The sequence below is a fragment of the Diospyros lotus genome, chromosome 1 (genome assembly GCF_014633365.1).
Source record: "Diospyros lotus cultivar Yz01 chromosome 1, ASM1463336v1, whole genome shotgun sequence".
Taxonomy (NCBI): Eukaryota; Viridiplantae; Streptophyta; class Magnoliopsida; order Ericales; family Ebenaceae; genus Diospyros; species Diospyros lotus.
In genome coordinates, this window is record NC_068338.1 from 22,193,129 (window position 1) to 22,215,001 (window position 21,873).

The 21,873-nt window shown below is 37.5% G+C and overlaps 1 protein-coding gene across 9 annotated transcripts in view; it reads left to right on the forward strand.

The window, feature by feature from the left end:
* Window positions 1–18,820: 18,820 nt before the first annotated feature.
* The window catches only part of LOC127806548 (hydroxyproline O-arabinosyltransferase PLENTY-like), a 30,752-nt gene continuing 27,699 nt past the window's right edge, over window positions 18,821–21,873 (forward strand). For 5 of the 9 annotated variants that reach the window (XM_052343914.1, XM_052343968.1, XM_052343976.1 and 2 more), the window contains exon 1: window positions 18,827–19,765. In XM_052343914.1, the coding sequence (XP_052199874.1) occupies window positions 19,349–19,765 (417 nt within the window). In that variant the 5' untranslated portion in view covers window positions 18,827–19,348. Of the gene's footprint in view, window positions 19,766–21,873 lie in introns of all 9 variants that reach the window. The other 4 variants (XM_052343945.1, XM_052343937.1, XM_052343921.1 and 1 more) reach the window with 4 other exon arrangements.

The window sequence follows — 21,873 nt, forward strand, 5'->3', positions numbered from 1 at the left end:
CATACATTGTTGTTTACTTTTCATATTAGACCCATTATCATATCATATTTATAACATGTTTATTATTTGCTTCGTGACTTTTAAATTTGGCACTAAGATTTTTTCAATCTCTACATCGTTCATTTGCTAATTGAATTGTATTTGATTTCAAACAAAATAATTAACAATAAAAACAAAGTACTTTATCTAATTATTTTGAATATACTAGCCATTTTTTATCATGTTTTTCTCCATTTTTGTAAAATTCGAATGAAATGAATTGTAGAAAAATATCTAAATGTTTTATCTTTTGGAAAATTTAAAACTTGTCTTATTGGACTTTTCTCAACTAATAAATCAATTAGACTTGAGTTTAAATTTTTTCATTATACTGGATCATAAATATTTTTAATAGTTGTTTCATCTTCATTATTAACAATTTTGTTCTTGTGGATTGAAACATTTTCTTCTAAAATTCCATCACATTTTCACCATTTTTTTGGTGAATTTGAATTGGTATCTTCAAAAATTTCTTTAAAATTTTCAACTAATTTTTCATTTAAACCTTTATTTGGTTTTCCTAACATTTGGTGTTTAATTTTAATAACAAATATATCGAGTGCACATTTTTTGGATTAAATTAATTCTTCCACCTTTTTGGGCTTTTCTAAAATAGAATAATATTTGAAGAACTTAAAAGTTGAATATTTGTTGCGTGATAAACAAAATATTCAAGTGTTTGAAGGAGTTAGAGCTTGTTGAATCAAGCATGAATGTAACGCCCCACTTTTCTCAAGCGAGCGTTAACTCGAGATTTCGAGAATATATATATATATATATTTTTTAAACACACAACATAAGTCTCTCGATACATATACCTTCATCATAGTCATTTCCCGACAATCCCGATCGTACCTTCTTAGCATATCAAAATTTAAGAATCAATAGACTAAGACAAGTAGTATCAATCACATCAGCGGAAGCAAGATCGAAACCTCAAATATATATAACCGACAATTCCTTTACAATATCCAAATCGATGTTTCACATGAAAATATTAAAATATTACACAACCTCTGAACATCGTAATCATAGACAAAACCTACGAAAACATAGCAGCTACATCTCGATGACATTCTTTCCCTTGGCACCACTGCTTTCACCTGGAACGTTTGAATATTCCAGGGACATAGTCCAAATTAGATGCTAAATCATCTAAGTGAGAGTTCAAAAACATTTTCATGAATGTATGCAAAATCATATATAAAACCGACAAGTCCCGACATGCACCAGCCTAAGAGGATCCCACATAGCACTTAACCCTAATCGGGGAAAATGCAATCTCTCTAAAGGCGATCCGATCCCATCGGCCCATTTGCAAACACAATCCTGCTTAAGAGGGACAACCTCGACACACGAACCCGGGAATCACCCCATTGTCATTGTTAGGCTTTACGCTCCTACTCAAAAGCATTCCAAAACCCAACGCAATCCTAGCCCCAAGAGTGCCACATCAGCACTATTCTCGGAATCAACGTCACCTCGGCATTAATGCTATTGCTCAAAGGAACCTGGGATGGTGTCCACTCGCAGCCCCGCCACTTGAGCCAACAACCGGGGTGGTATCTACTCTCAGCCCCACCACTTGGGTCCCGTAGGGTGAAGTCCGTCTCAGCCCCTTCCCAAGTGGGTCACCTAGCATTAATCCTAGGTACGCATCCCGAGTGCTGTCACTCTGGGCTACGTCACAGGTTACCAACCCACGTCCCACATGGAAGACACAAAACAAGCCAATGCCGAAAAATCATAACATGCATAAAATCAACATCTCAATGTATGCACTTTACCGTACGAAATTCAATGCATGTGTAAATAATTGTTTGGATAACCATAATAAACCAAGCCATAGGGATGAACATTCACAGTAAACCATTCACATGTCACTTAAAGTCTTTTCGGGTAGAACCACTCACAAGTCAAAACAAAGTTGGGGGCAAACACTCACCTTATAACTCAACTTTCTTAAAGAGCGCGAGTCATCTCGATTTGCGTGCCCATCTCGATTTGCGTGCCTAACCTCGATTCTCGTGCCTGACGCTCTTATAATTTAACCTCGAGCTTCAATGATACCCTAACATCACGTTTGTTCAAAAATCATATCATTACCTATTTTTTTTCCAATTTTCCCATAATTCTTCCTATTTTCTTTATATTTCTCCTAAAAAATTCTAATAAATGCCTACTCAAGGTTTTTCCTCGATTTTTCTTCTCAACAATTCATAAATAAATAATTCCTAACTTCCAAAATTTTCTGAAAATTTTCCAACACCTCTTCCTATTTTTCATAAGCTTTATTTATCTTGAAAATTACAAAATGACCATTTTACCCAACATTTTTCCAAATTTTCTTCCACCATAATTCATAATTTATGTTTCTTAAAATAATAAAAAAAATTCAAAATTACCTGAGGCCTCACGCGCCCTCACGCGCGGGCGAGTGGCTGACTGGTTTGAACTGGCGCGTGGCAGTCACGCGCCGATCATCTTCTACCTTGAGCCGGTCGCCGACGATTGCTCCGATGGCCACAAAATCGGTGCCGTTTGAAAGCCCTTGGAGAATCGATCACGATGCCACAAAAATCAGGCCGAAAGGCCACCGAAAAATGGCCCAAATGGCCGGTTACAGGTTTGGCTAGGCGGACCGCCTCAAACCCTCGGCCGAACTCGAAACCCCCTCAAAAGCTCACCAAAATGCTTCAAAACACTCCCAAAATGATCCTTGATGCCTAGAGACCAAAATCCCTCTATCAAAGTTCCAAAAATCACTCAAAAACGAGCTCGGTTTGGTGCTTCATTCTCGGCCGAATACCTTCAGTATTTATAGGCAAAAAACGACCCCCACGTGGCCAATTTCTGGCCATTTCTTCCCCTTCACGCCACCAGGACTGACCTCGGCCATCCCTTGACAAGATTTGGCTGCCAAATGGCTCGATTTTCCGGCCAAAACTCGCGGCCAGACTGCCATGTGCGTGCAAAATTTCTGAAAATTACACTTTAGCCCCCTGTAATTTTTCTTTTGCATTTTGGCCCTTAACCTCAAGCCCCTGATCTTTCTAACACCTTCTCTAAGACCCTCAAGATTAGTACTTCTCGTTTCTCCCTTGAAACTTTTGAAAAATTGCCGTTTAGACCTCCCTCGGCAATTTTTGGAAATTACACTTAGACTCGACTGATTTATTTGGCCTCAAATCCGCTTGATTCAACCTGAAACCACATAAGAGTTGTTCTATACATCGAATACTAGTCCTTGGCACTCTCCATTGACTTTTTGGACGTCGTTTACAACAATTCAGTTATACGACCTAATTGGCAACTGTATTTTTGCTGTACCAAAAATTGTTCCCGATCTCATTTCTTTTATCACTAAAAATCATAATTTTAATTGCTCGTCGATACTATACCATTTTCCTTGGCTATCTAGGGTCCGAGGTACTCCCTTTGATTAATTCGGTCGTCCAAAGCTGTGTTAGTGTGCCCTATAGTCTTATTTTTCCCAAAATTCCAATTATGCCCTTTATCAAATATCATTTTTATCCTCAAAATTATTCTCGGGTGTTACAATGAAGTTATTAATACTTAAGTATTCGATTAAGCTACTAAGATCTCAAATGTTCAAGTTGTAAATTGAGTAATAATATTTGGGATGACTAGTTATATTTTTTTTTTCAAATATTACTCAAGTATTCAATATTTTTAATCAAGTAAGACACTTTAGAATTTAAAGATTTGTTCAAGTAAGCTCTATCTTGGTTGAGTAAGAGTAGTTGACTAATGTGTGATTTTGATTGAGTAAATGTAAATGAAAAAAATCAGTTTACTCGAGTAGTTTCATACTTATAATGTATGTTGTGTCATGAATGTAAATCAACTTATGTTTGAGTTTAACTAAGTAATTAGTTAAGTAACAAGTATTGTATTAGAGTAACTATTCCTTGTAATCAAGTGAAGTGTGCAATAACTTAAAGTTTCAAGTACAGTATGAACTTAATAGAGTAACCTGTTATAATACCTGGTATTACATAGTGATGGAAAAGATATGATTTCTGATTATTTTGAAAAGACCTCAGGTCGTCCAGGGAGCCCAATGGTCGATTTCAAGTATTAATTAATAAAAATTTATCAAATCGATGGCTGGGAGTGCCCCGAGACTTAGATGTCTAGGAAAAAATGCACGTGATTGGTGAGCGTTTCGAGGTGAGATTAATCACTCTGGAAGCAGTTCGATCATGAATAATTTTTGGAATAAATTTTGTATAAGCCTGAATGGGTGACAGTACCAAATGGTCATAAGAGACCTCCGGAAAGTTGATGGGACCCTAGGGGTGGTTCAGTTTTGCGAGTAAGGCAACCCTAAGGTGCTTTCGAGTGGAATGAAGGTCTCGAGCAAGCGTATGGACAAAATCGACCTTATTGAGTAAAAGCCAGTTATTAATTTTTGAGAAAGCAAGATTTTTGGGGCGTGATTGTAACACCCCGTTTTTTTCGGGCGCGTTATAACTTGGGACAATTCCGGGACAATAATTTTTTTTTTCTTTCAAAAGCTAAACCACCTCATTCCTCGAATCCGTCCCAGAATTTCCATACATTTTATCTCGAAAGAGAATCATTATACATATCAAATGCAGAAGCAAAGATCGAAACCTGATATCTTAACATTAATTATAAATAAATTCTTACATCTTCAACATTTCTCAAAACGTTCAGAATCTAAAGTAGTAGAACTTAAATACATGGGTTGTACAACATACATTTCACTCTTCATACACTCTCTCTGCTAAGTGCCGTTTCATACCTCATTTATCCTCGAATCTGCTACAGTCTCCACCTGGAACGTTTGAATATTCCAAAGACAAAACCCAAGTTAGATGATGAATCATCTAAGGAATGGTACATAATGCTATGTCATGTGTGTATGTAATGTCTTACCTCGTAGGTGTCAACTGCACCCTCATGCTACCTACCATTTTAGCGACCACCTTTATCGAAGCCGGGGTATATGGGTGCACCCTTGGTAAGGCAGTGGTGCCAGTTCGTACTCCTTACGGCCTCATATGCGTGTGATCAACGACATCAATGTGTATTTATGCATTTCATAATCATGTCATGTATGCAGTCTAGGTGATTGATACATATCAGGGCATGTCAATATGATAAAAACATTTTCGAGGAACATAAATCACTTACAACCCAACCATTTTCCATAAAACTAACTTTAATTGGGAAGTACCACTTGCCTTCTCAAGCTTATCGGGTTACCTCGATATCCGTGCCTTATCTCGATTTGCGTGCCAACCTCAAAATTCGCACAAGACACTTCAACTTAAGCCTCAAAACATCCTAATCACCACAATTATTTAAATAAGTATTAAAACCTATTTTCCCATAATTTATGGCATTTTCTTTAATTTTCTTTCTATTTCTTCCTAATTTTCCTCAATAAATCCAAACTAAATATTTCTAAAATATTTTCTCAAATATTTCTCTACGAAAATTCATAAAATAATATTCTTGAATTTCTGAAATGTTTTAGGAAATTTTACTTACCTTAGCTTAACATCTCTGACTTCTTCGGTATGCGTGCCCTATCCTTGAAATGCGTGCCCGGACCCTTTTTCTCTCCAAAATCTCCGGGATATTACTGAAATATAATTTCCTATCTTTTGGGATTCTTCTGGGATTTTTTTGACATTTTTCCATTTATTTTTCCTTTTCTTTTCTTTCTTTTTCTTTTTTTTTTCTTTTTTTTTTCTCCCTTTCTTCTTCTTCCTCCTCCCTCCTGCGCGACCTGCAACTCCATCTTCTTCTTCTTCTTTTTTTTTTCTTCCTTTCTTCTTCTTCTTCTTCTTCTTCCTTTCTCTTCTTTCCTCCATGCGCGAACAGCCCCTGCAACTCACCCACTTCGCCCATGTCGGCCACTGCCGCCGCTAGAGCCTCCGATCGCCTCCACGCGGCCTCAATGGGCCGCCGCACCAGCTCGCCCACCCTGCTTGCTGCCAACAGCCATTGTTGAGCCTGGTTGTTGCTCGGACACGCACACCAGCGTCAACGATTGCTGTTGGCCTCCGTCGACCTCACCACCACACTGGCCGCTGGCCGCTGCTTGCGGCCGCGTCCTCCGCTTGCTCGAGCTGCCATGGCCGAGGCCACTTGCTCGCTGCTTTCTCTCAACTTCGCTTGCTCACTTTGCTTCTACTCCTTAGTCCTATTTATAGGCAACCGATCGCTCCCTCACCTCATGGCCATATCATCTTGCGTGTAAAATCTTCCTTGCATGCAAAATCTTCTAAATCGTGGATGGCTTGGGGATTTAAAGTTGCAGGATATGGGAGATCATTGCAGAAGGTATGAGGTTTGAGTGGCATGGCTATTGCGTGCCTGAGCATGAATATATATATATATAATTACATAATTATATATTATACACTAATATTTATAAGAAATTATATCATTAAATTCCAATTTTCATCTTATATCATTTGGGCAATTTTCTTATTACAATCATGCTCTCAAACATTGATTAAATTTGCATTTTAATACCGAAAATTTACAATTAATAATCCAAATCTTAGTTAAAAAGGACAATTTTGCCCCAATATCTTCACTGGGCTATCGATTAATCTCGAAACCACTGAAGGGTTGATCCTTACACAAAACTGGAGCCCCCCTAGGATTCCGTTAATTTTTCGGGAGTCCAACACGACGATTCAGTTTTACAGCCTAAATGGTAGCTGTATTTTAGCTGTACCGAAAATCGTTCCCGATCTGATTTCTTTCGATACCATAAATTCTATTTCGGGACGCTCGTCGAGACCATATCATTTTCCTTGGACAATTTCACTCCGAGGCATTCCCTGCAATTGATTTGGTACTTATAACTGCTATTAATTCAAATTTTTCGGTATTCTAAACTCATTGGAATTACGTGGCAACCTTATACGAACATGGGGTATTACATTCTCCCCTCCTTATAAAAATTTTGTCCTCGAAATTTGCCATATGTCCTAAATCTCAAAATTTTATCCTTGAAATTAACACCTGACTGATCAAATAACTAAGGAAAAAACATACCTTATTTCAAATAATCCTGTTGTAACTTTTCATAGGAAATCACATATCCGAGAAAAATTTACACTGACTATAATTCTCTCTTAAGCACAAGATCTTTGGCACATATATCTTATTCAAAACCTAAGAATGCCATCACACATAAAAATTAGAATCCTTTGGGTAACCATGCTTATTAATCTCTAGATAAGTACACTTGTCAACCATGCATACCTTTCAAATCTTAACCGCATACCTCGGTCCTTGGGCCACGAGTCTTAACCTGAACTCCTATCCAAGGCAGTACACATCATTGTAATGATCCTGTAACTCTCATATCCACATCATCAATTTTTAATTTGTTTTTCACTAAATTATCCAATCGATATCCTTAATCACGACACTTCTCTAATTCTGATTTCCTACAATGTCATCTATCCTGAACTAATTAATCATGCTTTGATAATCTTCCAACCTTAGCAAAAATCCTTGATCTCGATACATCTTAACTTTTATTGAATTGATCCTCAAAGAAATATTTTTATGTCATCATGCGTCCCTAAATCCTCAACATCACATATCTTGTCATCCTGAGGTTGTTTCATAGGCTTCTAGTCTGCCATAACAAGTCAATGGTCCTACCATATCATCTCGTTTATCACAGATCCTCGAAACTAGCTATGTCTTACCTTAAGTCATCACACACTTAATCATTTCTTAATTTTTACTTGTGCTAATCTATTCAAGGTTTCTTATAACTGTTGTTTCCTCATTCTTGTAGATACTCATCACCTGATATAACCTCAAGTTTCTGCCAATTGATCACAATCATCTTTATGTAACTATTTCTTCAGGAAATCCTTATTAATAGATTCTATTTGTCTCCAAAACTTCCTTCTGTAACTTAACCTTTAATATCAACCGAAATTTAACGTTGTCTTCCAAGTCTAGCAATACTAATATCCTTGCATCGCTTGCTCCTCTGTTACTTGGTCGCCAAACTAACACCTATTCATCCATGGACTCATAACTCAAATAACTTCTCGCACTTTTCGAAGTGATCCTCAAATAACATTTATATCATACGATTAATCATTTGATCCTCAAATTTGCTTGAGTAATAGCGTTTCATGTCAACTATCTCATGCCAATCATATTTTATCATACGGAAATCATCTAATTTCTTTCCTCACATTTGATCATCGGTTCTTTTGACTTCCAGTTAATCGTAGCACAAGTTCACTTGCCAACTCGTAATCTCTAGACTGCTCCTTGACTCTAATGTCTAATCGTCTTGACAATAGTGCTATCAACTTTATTCGTACTATTCTAGCCTCTTAGTCCACACATAGTTCAGCATCCAGTAATCTCAAGGCATCATTGGCAAATTTAGACTTATCATTTAAGAAACAGTCCCAATTTTTTTTTTTTTTTTTTACTTACTGACATCATTTTAATTATCGCCCAGCTACACATCCTCGGTTTGCCCACCAGGGTTATCTTAGACTAATCGTCTAGCCAACAAGACTTTTATTCTTCAAAATCGAAAATCTTAGATCTCCAATAGATTTTGGTCTATTACTAACATCCTGGTACATCTGTCATTACTTGTCTCTCTCAAACACGCCAAAGATTCTTAAAGGCATCAATTCGCAGCCATCCTGGAGTGGGTAGGTACTTACGTCTCCCATAATGACTTTCATAGCTTAATAAAATCAATCTCTATTTCCTTAACGAGATTACCCAAGGACCTTCCAAATCTTTTCTTGGAAAACTTTAAAGTCTCATCACAAATCCTTAGATTCTCATCCCTTAGGGGAAATTTCTCGAAAATACCAAATCAATTCATCTTTGAAGATCCCGGATTAGATCGCGTTAATTGGCTCCAATCATAAAGAATCGAGCCTCAAAAACTTTCCGGGACTCTTTACCTAAGGATACCTTAAACCTCAAATAATGATTTAGGTCCCCACACAACCCATTCACATGTCCCTTCTCGCAAACTTTCGAATCCTCAAGCCTACTTGGCACACTGAACTGCAGTCACAACCTCTGTTGACTAGGTTTCCTTATCATTCCTTTAGGGTCGATATGACCTATCAAGCAATTCTTATATTTTTGGTACCCGAACTCTGCTTTAAACCGAGATTGCCATCTCACAACTTATCGTCAAGGCCTTGAACTGGCCATGCTCTACTACCCGAAATATCGTTTTATCAAGAATCCACCGACTCTCGCATTTTGCTCATTAGATCCAGCCGACTATCAACACACAACCATACATGATCCCATTACCATACTAGATATCGAGGTATTCTATTCCTCGAGCCTCGCACTGTTCGCCATGTCACCCACTCCCAAGATGACTGCGAACCCCGATGCAATTCAATCTATTTATTTCGGGTTGATTCTCTAGGCTTCTAGTCTCTTTAAACCTCAGCTAGTGGCACACTTCGCACTCTAGACCATTGGGACTTAGACCCATACAAGATACAGACCCTACTGGGCTGTCCCAAATCTTCATCATCTGATCGTCTCCCAGGTAGTCTGCTATGATGCTTCGATCGACGGGCTTTCCTTACCTTATCGCAAGCCATCCATCAACCATCTACACATGGGTCCCTAGATCCAGATCTGTCACTGCGAACACCGAACCAGTAATGCCGTCACGCTGCTAGAGTTCCTTATCCCGTCTCTGCTTGTCACATCGGTTACACCACTGCCAGCTCATCGATTGACACAACTCATACGCCATCATTTGACCATCTTCGGCCTCTCACTTGACTTAATCTGTTGGATCCCTGATCTACACATCCTATTTCTGAGATATTAAATGATCCTCGAAATACTTATCATTTGATTCTAACTTTTTAACTAGGTCATGCCACATTAGACTAATCATCCATGACTCATTCTTGATAACTACCAGTTATCTATCATTCGTTGCAATGATTTCGACTAATGACCTCCAATCCACAGTCTCTAAATCTCTCGGATCCCTAATCATGGTTACCAAGTCAACCTTACACCCGAATCATATCATCGGATCCTAACTTCAATAGCTAGATCATTGTATTAGCTTCCATCATGGTTTTACTATTCACCGAGAATAGTAATCGTATACTGGAATAGTGTTTGTATGTGAATAGTACACCAGGTAAGTTCCCACGAAAGAGAGGTAGGTCACAAATGGACACACTTAAATACCAAGTCTTTCCTTAGCTAGAACTTGTCTAGACATGCACTTCCACTACTCAACACTGAAATCCAGTAACCTCTAAGCCTTCAACCGACAATCCCTGAATCTCCAACTATGGATTTCATCTTACGAACCCTTGTCTCTTTTCCCTAAGCCTCTACTTGGGGTTCCTACTAACTGGTTCCATCAATACCAGATACCCTTAAGTCCCCAAATTGCTATTCCCTAATCTCCAAATAGGATTTAACTTTGATATCAACTACATCCGAGTCACTTAGGGCTTCCAATAACCTTAAGCTCTGATACCAACTATAACGCCCCGCTTTTTTCGAGCGCGTTATAACTTGGGACAATTCCAGGACAATAATTTTTTTTTTCTTTCAAAAGCTAAACTACCTCATTCCTCGAATCCGTCCCAGAATTTCCATACATTTTATCTCGAAAGAGAATCATTATACATATCAAATGCGGAAGCAAAGATCGAAACCTGATATCTTAACATTAATTATAAATAAATTCTTACATCTTCAACATTTCTCAAAACGTTCAGAATCTAAAGTAGCAGAACTTAAATACATGGGTTGTACAACATACATTTCACTCTTCATACACTCTCTCTGCTAAGTGCCGTTCCATGCCTCATTTATCCCCGAATCTGCTACAGTCTCCACCTGGAACGTTTGAATATTCCAAGGGCAAAACCCAAGTTAGATGATGAATCATCTAAGGAATGGTACATAATGCTATGTCATGTGTGTATGCAATGTCTTACCTCGTAGGTGTCAACTGCACCCTCATGCTACTTACCATTTTAGCGACCAACTCTATCGAAGCCGGGGTGTATGGGTGCACCCTTGGTAAGGCAGCGGTGCCAGTTCGTACTCCCTACGGCCTCATATGAGTGTGATCAACGACATCAATGTGTATTTATGCATTTCATAATCATGTCATGTATGCAGTCTAGGTGATGGATACATATCAGGGCATGTCAATATGATGAAAACATTTTCGAGGAACATAAATCACTTACAACCCAACCATTTTCCATAAAACTAACTTTAATTGGGAAGTACCACTTACCTTCTCAAGCTTATCGGGTTACCTCGATATTCGTGTCTTGCCTCGATTTGCGTGCCAACCTCAAAATTCGCACAAGACACTTCAACTTAAGCCTCAAAACATCCTAATCACCACAATTATTTAAATAAGTATTAAAACCTATTTTTCCATAATTTATAGCATTTTCTTTAATTTTCTTTCTATTTCTTCCTAATTTTCCTCAATAAATCCAAACTAAATATTTCTAAAATATTTTTTCAAATATTTCTCTACGAAAATTCATAAAATAATATTCTTGAATTTCTGAAATTTTCTAGAAAATTTTACTTACCTTAGCTTAGCATCTCTGACTTCCTCGGTATGCGTGCCATATCTTTGAAATGCGTGCCCGAACCGTTTTTCTCGCCAAAATCTCCGAGATATTACCGAAATATAATTTCCTATCTTTTGGGATTCTTCTAGGATTTTTTCGACATTTTCCCATTCATTTTTCCTTTTCTTTTCTTTCTTTTTTTTTTTTTTTCCCTTTCTTCTTCTTCCTCCTCCCTCCTGCGCGACCTGCAACTCCATCTTCTTCTTCTTATTTTTTTTCTTCCTTTCCTCTTCTTCTTCTTCTCTTCTCTTCTTCTTCTTTCTTCTTATTCTTCTTCTTCCTTTCTCTTCTTTCCTCCATGCACAAACAGCCCCTGCAACTCACCCACTTCGCCCATGCCGATCGCTGCCGCCGCTTGAGCCTCCGATCGCCTCCGCGCGGCCTCGATGGGTCGCCGCACCAGCTCGCCCACCCTACTTGCTGCCAGCAGCCATTGCCGCGCCTGGTTGCTGCTCGGACACGCACACCAACGTCGACGATTGCTGCTGGCCTCCGTCAGCCCTCTAACGGCCTCCGTCGACCTCACCACCATGCTGGCCGCTGGCCGCCGCTTGCGGCCGCATCCTCCGCCTGCTCGAGCTGCCATGACCGAGGCCACTTGCTCGCTACTTTCTCTGAACTTCGCTTGCCCACTTTGCTTCTACTCCTTAGTCCTATTTATAGGCAACCGATCGCTCCCTCACCTCATGGCCATATCATCTTGCGTGTAAAATCTTCCTTGCGTGCAAAATCTTCCAAATCATGGATGGCTTGGGGATTTAAAGTTGCAGGATATGGGAGATCATTGCAGAAGGTATGGGGTTTGAGTGGCATGGCTATTGCGTGCCTGAGCACGCATATACATATATAATTACATAATTATATATTATACACTAATATTTATAAGAAATTATACCATTAAATTCCAATTTTCATCTTATATCATTTGGGCAATTTTCTTATTACAATCATGCCCTCAAACATTGATTAAATTTGCATTTTAATACCGAAAATTTACAATTAATAATCCAAATCTTAGTTAAAAAGGACGATTTCGCCCCAATGTCCTCACTGGGCTATCGATTAATCTCGAAACCACTGAAGGGTTGATCCTTACACAAAACTGGAGCCCCCTTGGGGTTCCGTTAATTTTTTAGGAGTCCAACACGACGATTCAGTTTTACAGCCTAAATGATAGCTGTATTTTAGCTGTACCGAAAATCGTTTCCAATCTGATTTCTTTTGGTACCATAAATTCTATTTCGGGACGCTCGTCGAGACCATATTATTTTTCTTAGACAATTTCACTCCGAGGCATTCCCTGCAGTTGATTTGGTACTTATAACTGCTATCAATTCAATTTTTTCGGTATTCTAAACTCATCGGAATTATGTGACAACCTTATACGAACATGGGGTATTACAGTGGTGGTATTTAATTTAAAGCTTGGAGGGTCTAAGTGAAAATATTAAAATTCATAAATGGAATTAATGAGATTTATGAGGGGCAAATGTATAATTATATATGTATGTGGATTGTTGCCCAAGTTTGCTACTGTACCATTTAATTTGAAATGGGTTTTCTCCCATTTGAGGCCAATGGCCGAGAGAAGCAGAAAGAGTGAGGGAGAAAGCTGAAGGCAGAGAGTGAGAGATGGAGAGAGTGAGAGAGATGAGGGATCGAGAGAGAGGGCCGATCGGCCATGGTAGCAGCTGCCATGGCTGACGATGAAGCTCAACAGCAGCGAGCCAGCATGAGGCAAAGGCAGCGAGCTGGGCGGCGATAGAGGTGAAGCAGCAAGGCACGGTGGTGCAGAGACAACCAGTGGTGGCCGCAACAACTAGCGGCTTCGGGAGTAGCTGGTGATGGCTGAGGTGAGCTGAGGTAGCGGCGGCCATGGCAACCGGTTGTGCGCAGGCAGAGGCACGGGTGATGGCTTGTGACTGTTGGCGGCTATCGCGCGGCCATCGGTAGAGCCCGGTGGCGATGGGCACAGCGGTTGCTGGTGAAGCTCAGCGGTGGCGGTCGCGCGCTAGAGGTTGCGCGCAAAGAAGAAGCCGCGAGAAAGAAGATGAAGGAAGAAGGAGGACTGAGAAGAAAAAGAAAAGAAAAAATAAAAGAAAAGAAAATAAGAAAATGGAGAAAATTTGGAAAAAATGTCAGAAAATTCCAAAAAATTCGAGGAAAATTCTGAAAATTATTTCGAGACTTGAGGGCGTGCTAGAGGCTCGAATATGGGAATTCAGGCACTAGATGGCAGTCAAAGAGGTTGCACTAGTGTGGGCATTTTTTGAATTTCTCCCCCAAATTGGTTAAGGTAATTAATTAAATTTCTTTTCGAATTAATTTTCATTATTTGAGATAATGTGAAATAAGTTTTGGTTGGATTAAACCTGTGGCTGTGTTGGTTGGAAGTAGTTGTCGATGGGTTAGTTTGCGGTGTATGGCAAAAAATTGAGGCATTGGCTTAATGTCTGTTGTTGGGTTTTTGTGTGGCATCTAGATTCGACCGGGGAGGCGGTGATCCTAGAAGAGCTCGGAGTTCGGGCTGACTTCTCTTGTCTGTGACAGAGATGGAGCTTCGAGCCAGATAAGAGATGACCCCAATAATGGTGGTCTTGCATGCATTTGTAAATATTTTTCTTTATGAGTTGTATGTAGTGGTTAACACTTGCATGATATAAGTTCTAGTGTAGCTATGGTCATATGGAGGACTAGTGTTGTGGGAAGGGTTGGTTAGTGCTTTAACTTATGGAGGTTATGAGGGCATGAAAGACTACCCATTTTGCATTGCATTTTTGCATTACATGCTCTTTCATGCTTCATTTACTTATGCATTTGTACCCTTACTGAGTCTTTATGACTCATGAGATTTTGCCTCATGTTGTAGATGATGCATGTCTAGATGAAAGCAGAGATGATGTCGGGAGGATGATGTGGCGACTAACGGTATTGTTTGAGTTGTGTGTTATATATCTATATTCTTGCATATATTCGTGTGATTGAATGTAAATGTTGTTGAGCGCTAGATATATCTAGTTGTTGTAATCATCATAGTGTGATAGGTGATTGTGAGATTGCTTGATGTATGTGGCTTTAGTTGGTGGAGTCGAGTTTCGGATCAGGTAAGGATCGAAAAGATATATTCCCATAAATTCCTAGTACTCAGTGGATATTTGATGTGCTAGTTTTTTGCCTGGGTCACCTTTGACTTGTTGTGAGGCAAGCTGAAGAAATGTGAAACTCACTCGGGTTTCGGGTCTCGTTCCGCTGTGCTTTCTTTTATATTTTGGGACTGATTCCTCAAGTAGAGAGAAAGGAATGATGAAGTCTAGTACCCACCTAGGGTGTTTCCTGTTGAAACATAGTCCAACCCTTCAGTTATTGGTTTGTTATATGAGTAATTCGGTCAATTATTCACTGGTAGCGTTCGTAGGTGGGAGCGGGTCATTACATCTGTCTTTGATCAAGTAAGAAAAATTTTTAGTTGAGTGACAAGTGTTATACTGGACTAACTTATCAATAAGGTCAAATAAAACTTGTTTTCTTAAAGGCTTAAATGACTATATACTTAAGGTATTTAAGTATTAGCTTGAATTTATTAAAGTAATTAAAATAACTACTCGACTAATTATGATATTAGTTGTAATACCCCAAGAGCCTAGAGAATGGTAGTATATATCGAGAATAAGTAAGGAATGAAACAATATCACCTGGATATATTTTAGGCTGAATGTAGGCAAAGAACTCCAGGGTTAAGCGTGCTTGAACTAGGGTAGCTCAAGGATGGGTGACCCCATGGGAAGTTCACGTAAGCCTATTAGGGTAAGTTGTTTCAGTTTTTCTTATCGTTCGATGCGGGATGTTATAGGTGGTATCAGAGCCGATCCTTGGTGAAGGTGGTTTGATGAGGGCGAAAAAAGTTGTTTCGATCATTCTTATCGCTCGATGCGGGATGTTACAGGTGGTATCAGAGCCGACCCTTGGTGAAGGCAGTTCGATGAGAGAGGGAGTGGCGCCAGTGCGAGATGGCCTAAACAAGGAGCGACTTTTAGCAAGCTTCTAGGATGGCAACCCCTAAAGGAAAGAAGATTTAGGACCAGTTGTAAGGTCACATGATAAGGACGTCATGTACTTAAGGAAGAAGAATGTAATACCCCAAGAGTTCAAAGAAGTATAATATATATCGAGGATAAGTAAGGAAATAAATAACACCAACTGGATACCTTTTGAGCTGAACGTAGGCAAAGAACTCTCAGGTTAAGTGTGCTTGAGCTAAGGTAGCTCAAGGATGGGTGATCTCTTGGGAAGTTCACGTAAGCCTATCTGGATAAGTTGTTTCGATCATTCTTATCGCTCGATGCGAGATGTTACATTAGTCGAGTAACTAAAATTTGTAATCGAATGAAGAAAAAGATTAGTTGGGTGACATGTGATCACACTAGACTATTTAATCAATATAATTGAGGAAATATGCTATTGGTACATCATTGTGTACACAATGATGTACCAATGTCTAAAATGCCCTCATGCAAGATGATGAAGAGCAATGAGGTAAGGGGTATTTATGTCATTTATGTACCTTGTGTAGCTCAAGGTGTATATAAATGATGTATAAATAACATGACCCATAATTGAGTATCTCCTCAATATTGTTAGTTTGGTTGATTATCTCTCAAATATTTAATGGCTCAATAAAATGTATGATAGATGTACTCAAGTATCACTCAAAAAATCCTTCATTCGAGTAAGCTAAATGGTATTCGACTATCTGAAATATTAGTCAAGTAAATATATTGTGCAATCGAGTAAGAAATAAAACTAATATAGCAAGTTTCTATGTTGGTATTATTAATCGATTAAAAAATCTTAGTAATCGAGTGTATTATCTCTGTAGTCGAGTAATGAATTCTTTTACTTGAGTATTAAATAAGCTACAAAGTAAGTCTTTATACTTTGATAGTAATCAACTAAGAAGTTAGGTTTAATCGAGTATTTCAACACCTTAGTCGATTAAATTTGATTAGATAGAGATCGGGTCTCTGATTTTGAAATGATAATCGACTCTATAAATGTTGTAATTGAGTAATGCCAAAAATACTCGACTAATTCCTAAAATAATTGAGTAATAATTTGAAAGAAATATGTCAAGTCTCTAGACTTACAATATTACTAGACTATCTCCAAGCAATAATAAAATATTTTCCAAAATAGTTGAGTATTGCCAAAAAAATACTCAACAAATGTTTGAAAAAATAGTCATTACAGACAACCTTAAAAGTGCACAATTTCTTGTTTTACACAATCTAACCATTGCTAAAAGTGTCTGAACATTATTTCATTTAATTTAACTATATTTGAGCTGAAAAATACACATCCAACCATTGGAAAGAAAATAAAAAAAATATTCTTGCAAGTTTCGTAGCTTTTATCCAACGGACAAATCATCAAACGTATTGAAAAGCCAAAAGTTATAAATATCCATGACATGCACGAGATTAAGATTGATAATCGGAGTAGAATTATCTCAAAACGAACAAAGAGAAGTGTTGAGCTTAAAAGTCATATATTCTCTATCTTCTACAAGAGTTTTCACTAGGGAGATAGTGAAATGCTTTATGTTCCTATCCTTTTATTCTCTCTATCTATATTGTATTTCTTAAATCCTTCATATTCTTTTTATTTATATTTGCATTAAATTTATCATACACTGTTTTGTATCAGCTTTATACTTACAACATCAATTTTTAAATACTAACGGTTTAAATAGTTTTTGCATAAAATTTCTTTAAACCATGAAATTTCTTTAAAATTTTGAAGTAATTTCTCTTAGGCCTTAAAACTTTTGAGAAATTATATTTCAACCAAAATATCGTTTCAATGACTTGTAAGATTGTAAAAATACCCCATGGCTTTATATTTTTTATTTTGACTATTTTTCTAAAAAAATTTAGATATTGCATTAATGATCTCGTTTGTGGATGCCATGAATTGAACTGAAGGCTGGATCTCATTGTTCTTGCATTAGTCTTCGTAAAGTGCACTTGAAAATCACTCACTCCTTCTATTTTATTACTTTTTTTTGGGTTGATTTTATTGTTTTATTGGTCAATTTGGCCAAAGAGAAGTCATTCGAGGGGTGAAGTTGGTTGATTTGTGAAATTTCTTTTGGTCTCTTTTGGTTTAGAAAATAATTTTACTAAACTTTAGTGAACCTGACAAAGTTGTTGGGTTAACCTAATAGTTACTCCAACATGATTTTTTCTGTTTTGCTAATATTTTGTATAGATTTATTCTTCTGCTTGCGTTGAGTTTGTCCGACGCAGGCATGCAAGAGAGGGTGTTTGGTTACCTTATAGGTCGGTTAGATTTGTTTTGATTTTATTACTGAATTGGTCAAAGATTGACTAAATTACCCAAGTGCTCACCCCTAATGGCAATAGTGTTTTGACATAGTCTCCTCCTAGTAATGATTGTTGATTAACACTCTTACATTAATCTTGTAAGTTAGTAATTTAATAAAGACTTGTAATGATTAACTTCTTCAAATCATAAGGAGGACAATGAAATATTCATCTCTTGTAACACTATAACTTACAAAAGTAATTTTTATAATTATTATGTGTGAAATGTTTACTCCGTATATTCAAACATGCTCAAGTTAGATTGATTATTTTCAAAATAGATAAAGACTCAAAAGATATAACTTATTTTTTAAACTTTAAGAGATGTTCTATAGATTTTATAATAAGAAATGTAAGATAAGATATTTTTACGCTTAAACTATATAGATTCATTTTCGTGATTTTCTTATAGAAATGACCTATATATATAGCAAGTAACAAGTTATTGATGCATTTTAACCACTCAAAACTTACGTTTATATGGTATTTGGAAATGACCTATATATAGCATTTGGTTAATAAAATTAAAAATTTTGTGATAATGATGTCATAATTTTATTTTTTAAAATAACAAACACCCACTAAGTCACTGAGGGTATTTTGTGATAATGATGTCACAATTTTGCATTTATATGGTATTTTGTTATTTGTGGGGAGAGGGCTTAAAATTTTCAGTTATTACTTATTTATATGCAAGTTTGATTAATTAATTATACAAAATTTCCAAGTCGGTCGCTAAACCACCGAGTTGCTCTCTTTGTGCTGTTAGAAAACACTGCAACGACCTTCCAAACCTTACCGTGCGTTCAAGCAAGCTTCGAAGAATGTGAGTCTCTCCATCTGTGTGTGTTTCTTTCGGTCTCTCCCGCTCTGGTTTCCTGTTTCGAGTTTCTAACCTCAGATCTGTACTTTTCTGCTTTTGTCTTCATTATTGCTATATGTTCTATAGGACATTTCATCTTTATTATCTTCCTGTTCCGCGTTAAGTTGGTTCAGCCATTTACATCAATCAACCCACATTGAGTTATTCCCGTTTGCTTCTGATTTCGGATGCAGATCTGTTTTGCATGATTTATTGGCAATCGGGTAGTGTCGTTTCTTCTTTACTGCGGCAGTAGAGTAATGGGCTGGTGTCGTAGGAGGATATTCAAGAGATTATAGAGGTTGTGAATTACTGCCTTTGTGGATGCGTAATTGGGCTGCTTCGATTTTGGATGGTTTTGGAATTATATGTAGGAAACTTGTGGGAAGATGATTGTGAGGAAAAATATGGGGCGTGCTTCATCGCTGCTTTTGGTTTTAATTTGTCTAGGGTTTTTCTTTGCAACATATAATTTGATAACTATGGTAATGCATCACAAGGCTGCCAGTTCGTGGGATTCGGTGGCAGATGGTTTAGACTGGGTGAATCCTCTAGCTGGAATGCACAAGGAGGTGAAGACAATGGGGAACTCAGGTGTTCGGTTTCATGTTGCCCTAACAGCGACAGATGCTCCTTATAGCAAATGGCAGTGTCGGATCATGTATTATTGGTACAAGAAAGTTAAAGACATGCCTCGTTCAGACATGGGAGGGTTTACTAGGATTTTGCATTCAGGGAGTCCTGACAATTTGATGGAGGAGATCCCAACTTTTGTGGTCGACCCTCTTCCAGATGGCCTGGACCGTGTAAGTATTTTTTGTGGTATACAATTGCAAGTTGATGATATTTTTTCTACAGTTTGTATAACTACTGTCATTAGTGTGTTATTATTATATTTTTAAATGAGTTTCAATTTAATAATTTCAAAGTGGAATGTCGTAAAATTTCATATTTGATGAATTCAGTTTCTGTTCTGTGGCAGTGGTGTCGTAATTTTAATTGTCTTGTTCAATGTTTACTAAAATAAACAGCATTTTGTTGTTGCTAGAATCTCCAAGTAGTTTATGATTTGAGCCTGGAAGAATATTGACATTTCTTTATTTCTTTCTTTGCATCTTTTGTTGGGAGGAGGGTGTTGGTGGGGATTTTATGGGTTTGTTTCTGCGTCCTCTTCTTTTTATCATATTGTCACCAAGTTGAAGTGTTTCTCTAGGACCGGTTTTTGTTAGAAGTCATAAACATCTATCAATTCAGGTAGTTCCCTATATTTAACACTAAACATGTCTGAATCCTAATTCGTTGATCGAATGTTCTTCCTTAGCTCATTAAAGAGATTTCTCATACTGTTTACTATGAACGTTAGTGTCTAGCTTTTTCTTTGTTTCCCATCTCTCAAAAAAGCTACTGTCTCTGTGATAGAAAGCATAATGTTGTCTTGCATTGCTTATTAGAGCCCCAAATTTTTCAATGCTGATTTGGAATACACTTGTCTCCAGTATGAAGAAGTTTTAACAAATAATCCTGTCAAAATCAAAGAGGATTCTGGCAATGAAAATTACCATAAGTGTTTTTGACAGACTCCTAGACTAAAATTTGTGAATCTTATATGTATTAAAATGATTTACATTGATGAAAGCCTTAACTATTCCATTCGAATGGGCATCAAGCATTGACTGGAGTTTGGCATGATTCTTCAGTTTGTGTAGATTTGTGTTATAGTTTATTTAGTGCAATGATTACCTTTTGAATTCAACTGTGACAAGAGTTATTAAATATCACGTAGTTTGAAAGTTTCAACCTTAGTGACTGTGCCAAGAGCTGCAACTAAATACACTCATGATTATGGCAACTTTCTTGCCACCTTTACTGTAAAAACCCAAATCTATGAAGGAGTAGGTATATAGCATACCAATTCATGTAGAAATAGATATAGATGCAATACCAACTCCATGTTGGAATAAGTATACATGCTGTAGTTGTAGATTATGGCGTGTTTTTTATTTTCCTTACCTATCAGCATGCATGAACAAACCATTCTTTCTATGATTGCATAAATTAAAATTTTTAATATGTGAAAAAAATGTTTTTTTTGTTTTGTTTTGAAAGCCTTTGTAATTCCTTATATACAAAATTCTTCATGTTGTTAAATTGTAGAGTAGATTATCAGGACCATTCCTTTTGTATTCCTTTTGCTAAGCTCATTGGTTATGCTATATTGCTATGGATTTGGTTGCATGAGACATTGGATTATTTGTTATGAATTGGATTATCAACAATATTGATTGATACTTGGATTCTGCTTGTAATCAAAGTTTTGAGAGAACCTTTGACAAGATATTGTTGCTAATGACAATAGATGTTAGCCTTGGTGCACCTTGATTTGGCCTCATTTAGCATGGGTATTGCTAACACCATGTTGGTCAAAACACATGTGGGTGTTATTTACTTTGCCACGATCAATGATGGTGTGCAATGTCAGATCACCGATCTGATCGAAGGAGTTTTAGGTGAAGAAGGGAAAATGGAGGGATGAGAAGAAGACGAGAGAGAGAGAGAGAAATTAAGAGGGAAATTTGAAGAATTAGTAATTTGAATTTCATTAGATCCAAACCAATGAACCGGAACTCTGTTTTTAAGGAGTTCTCAGCAAAATGTATTGGCGCCAAATTTTGTTACAGCAACAGCGCACATGCCAACGCTGATACTCCCGCCATTTCCCTATCTTACCCTTACAATCTCTTCTTTATTACAATTTGGTAACCTAGGTACATGACATTTATTCCCCCCTTCGAGTGATTTCTTGTCTTCAAGAAATAGGTAACAGATTGGTTGAGTTGGGAAATTACCTGAGAAGGTTTGGAAGATACTCCCAGGTATTGTTATCTGGGTGGAGAGACGACCATTGCACCAGCAC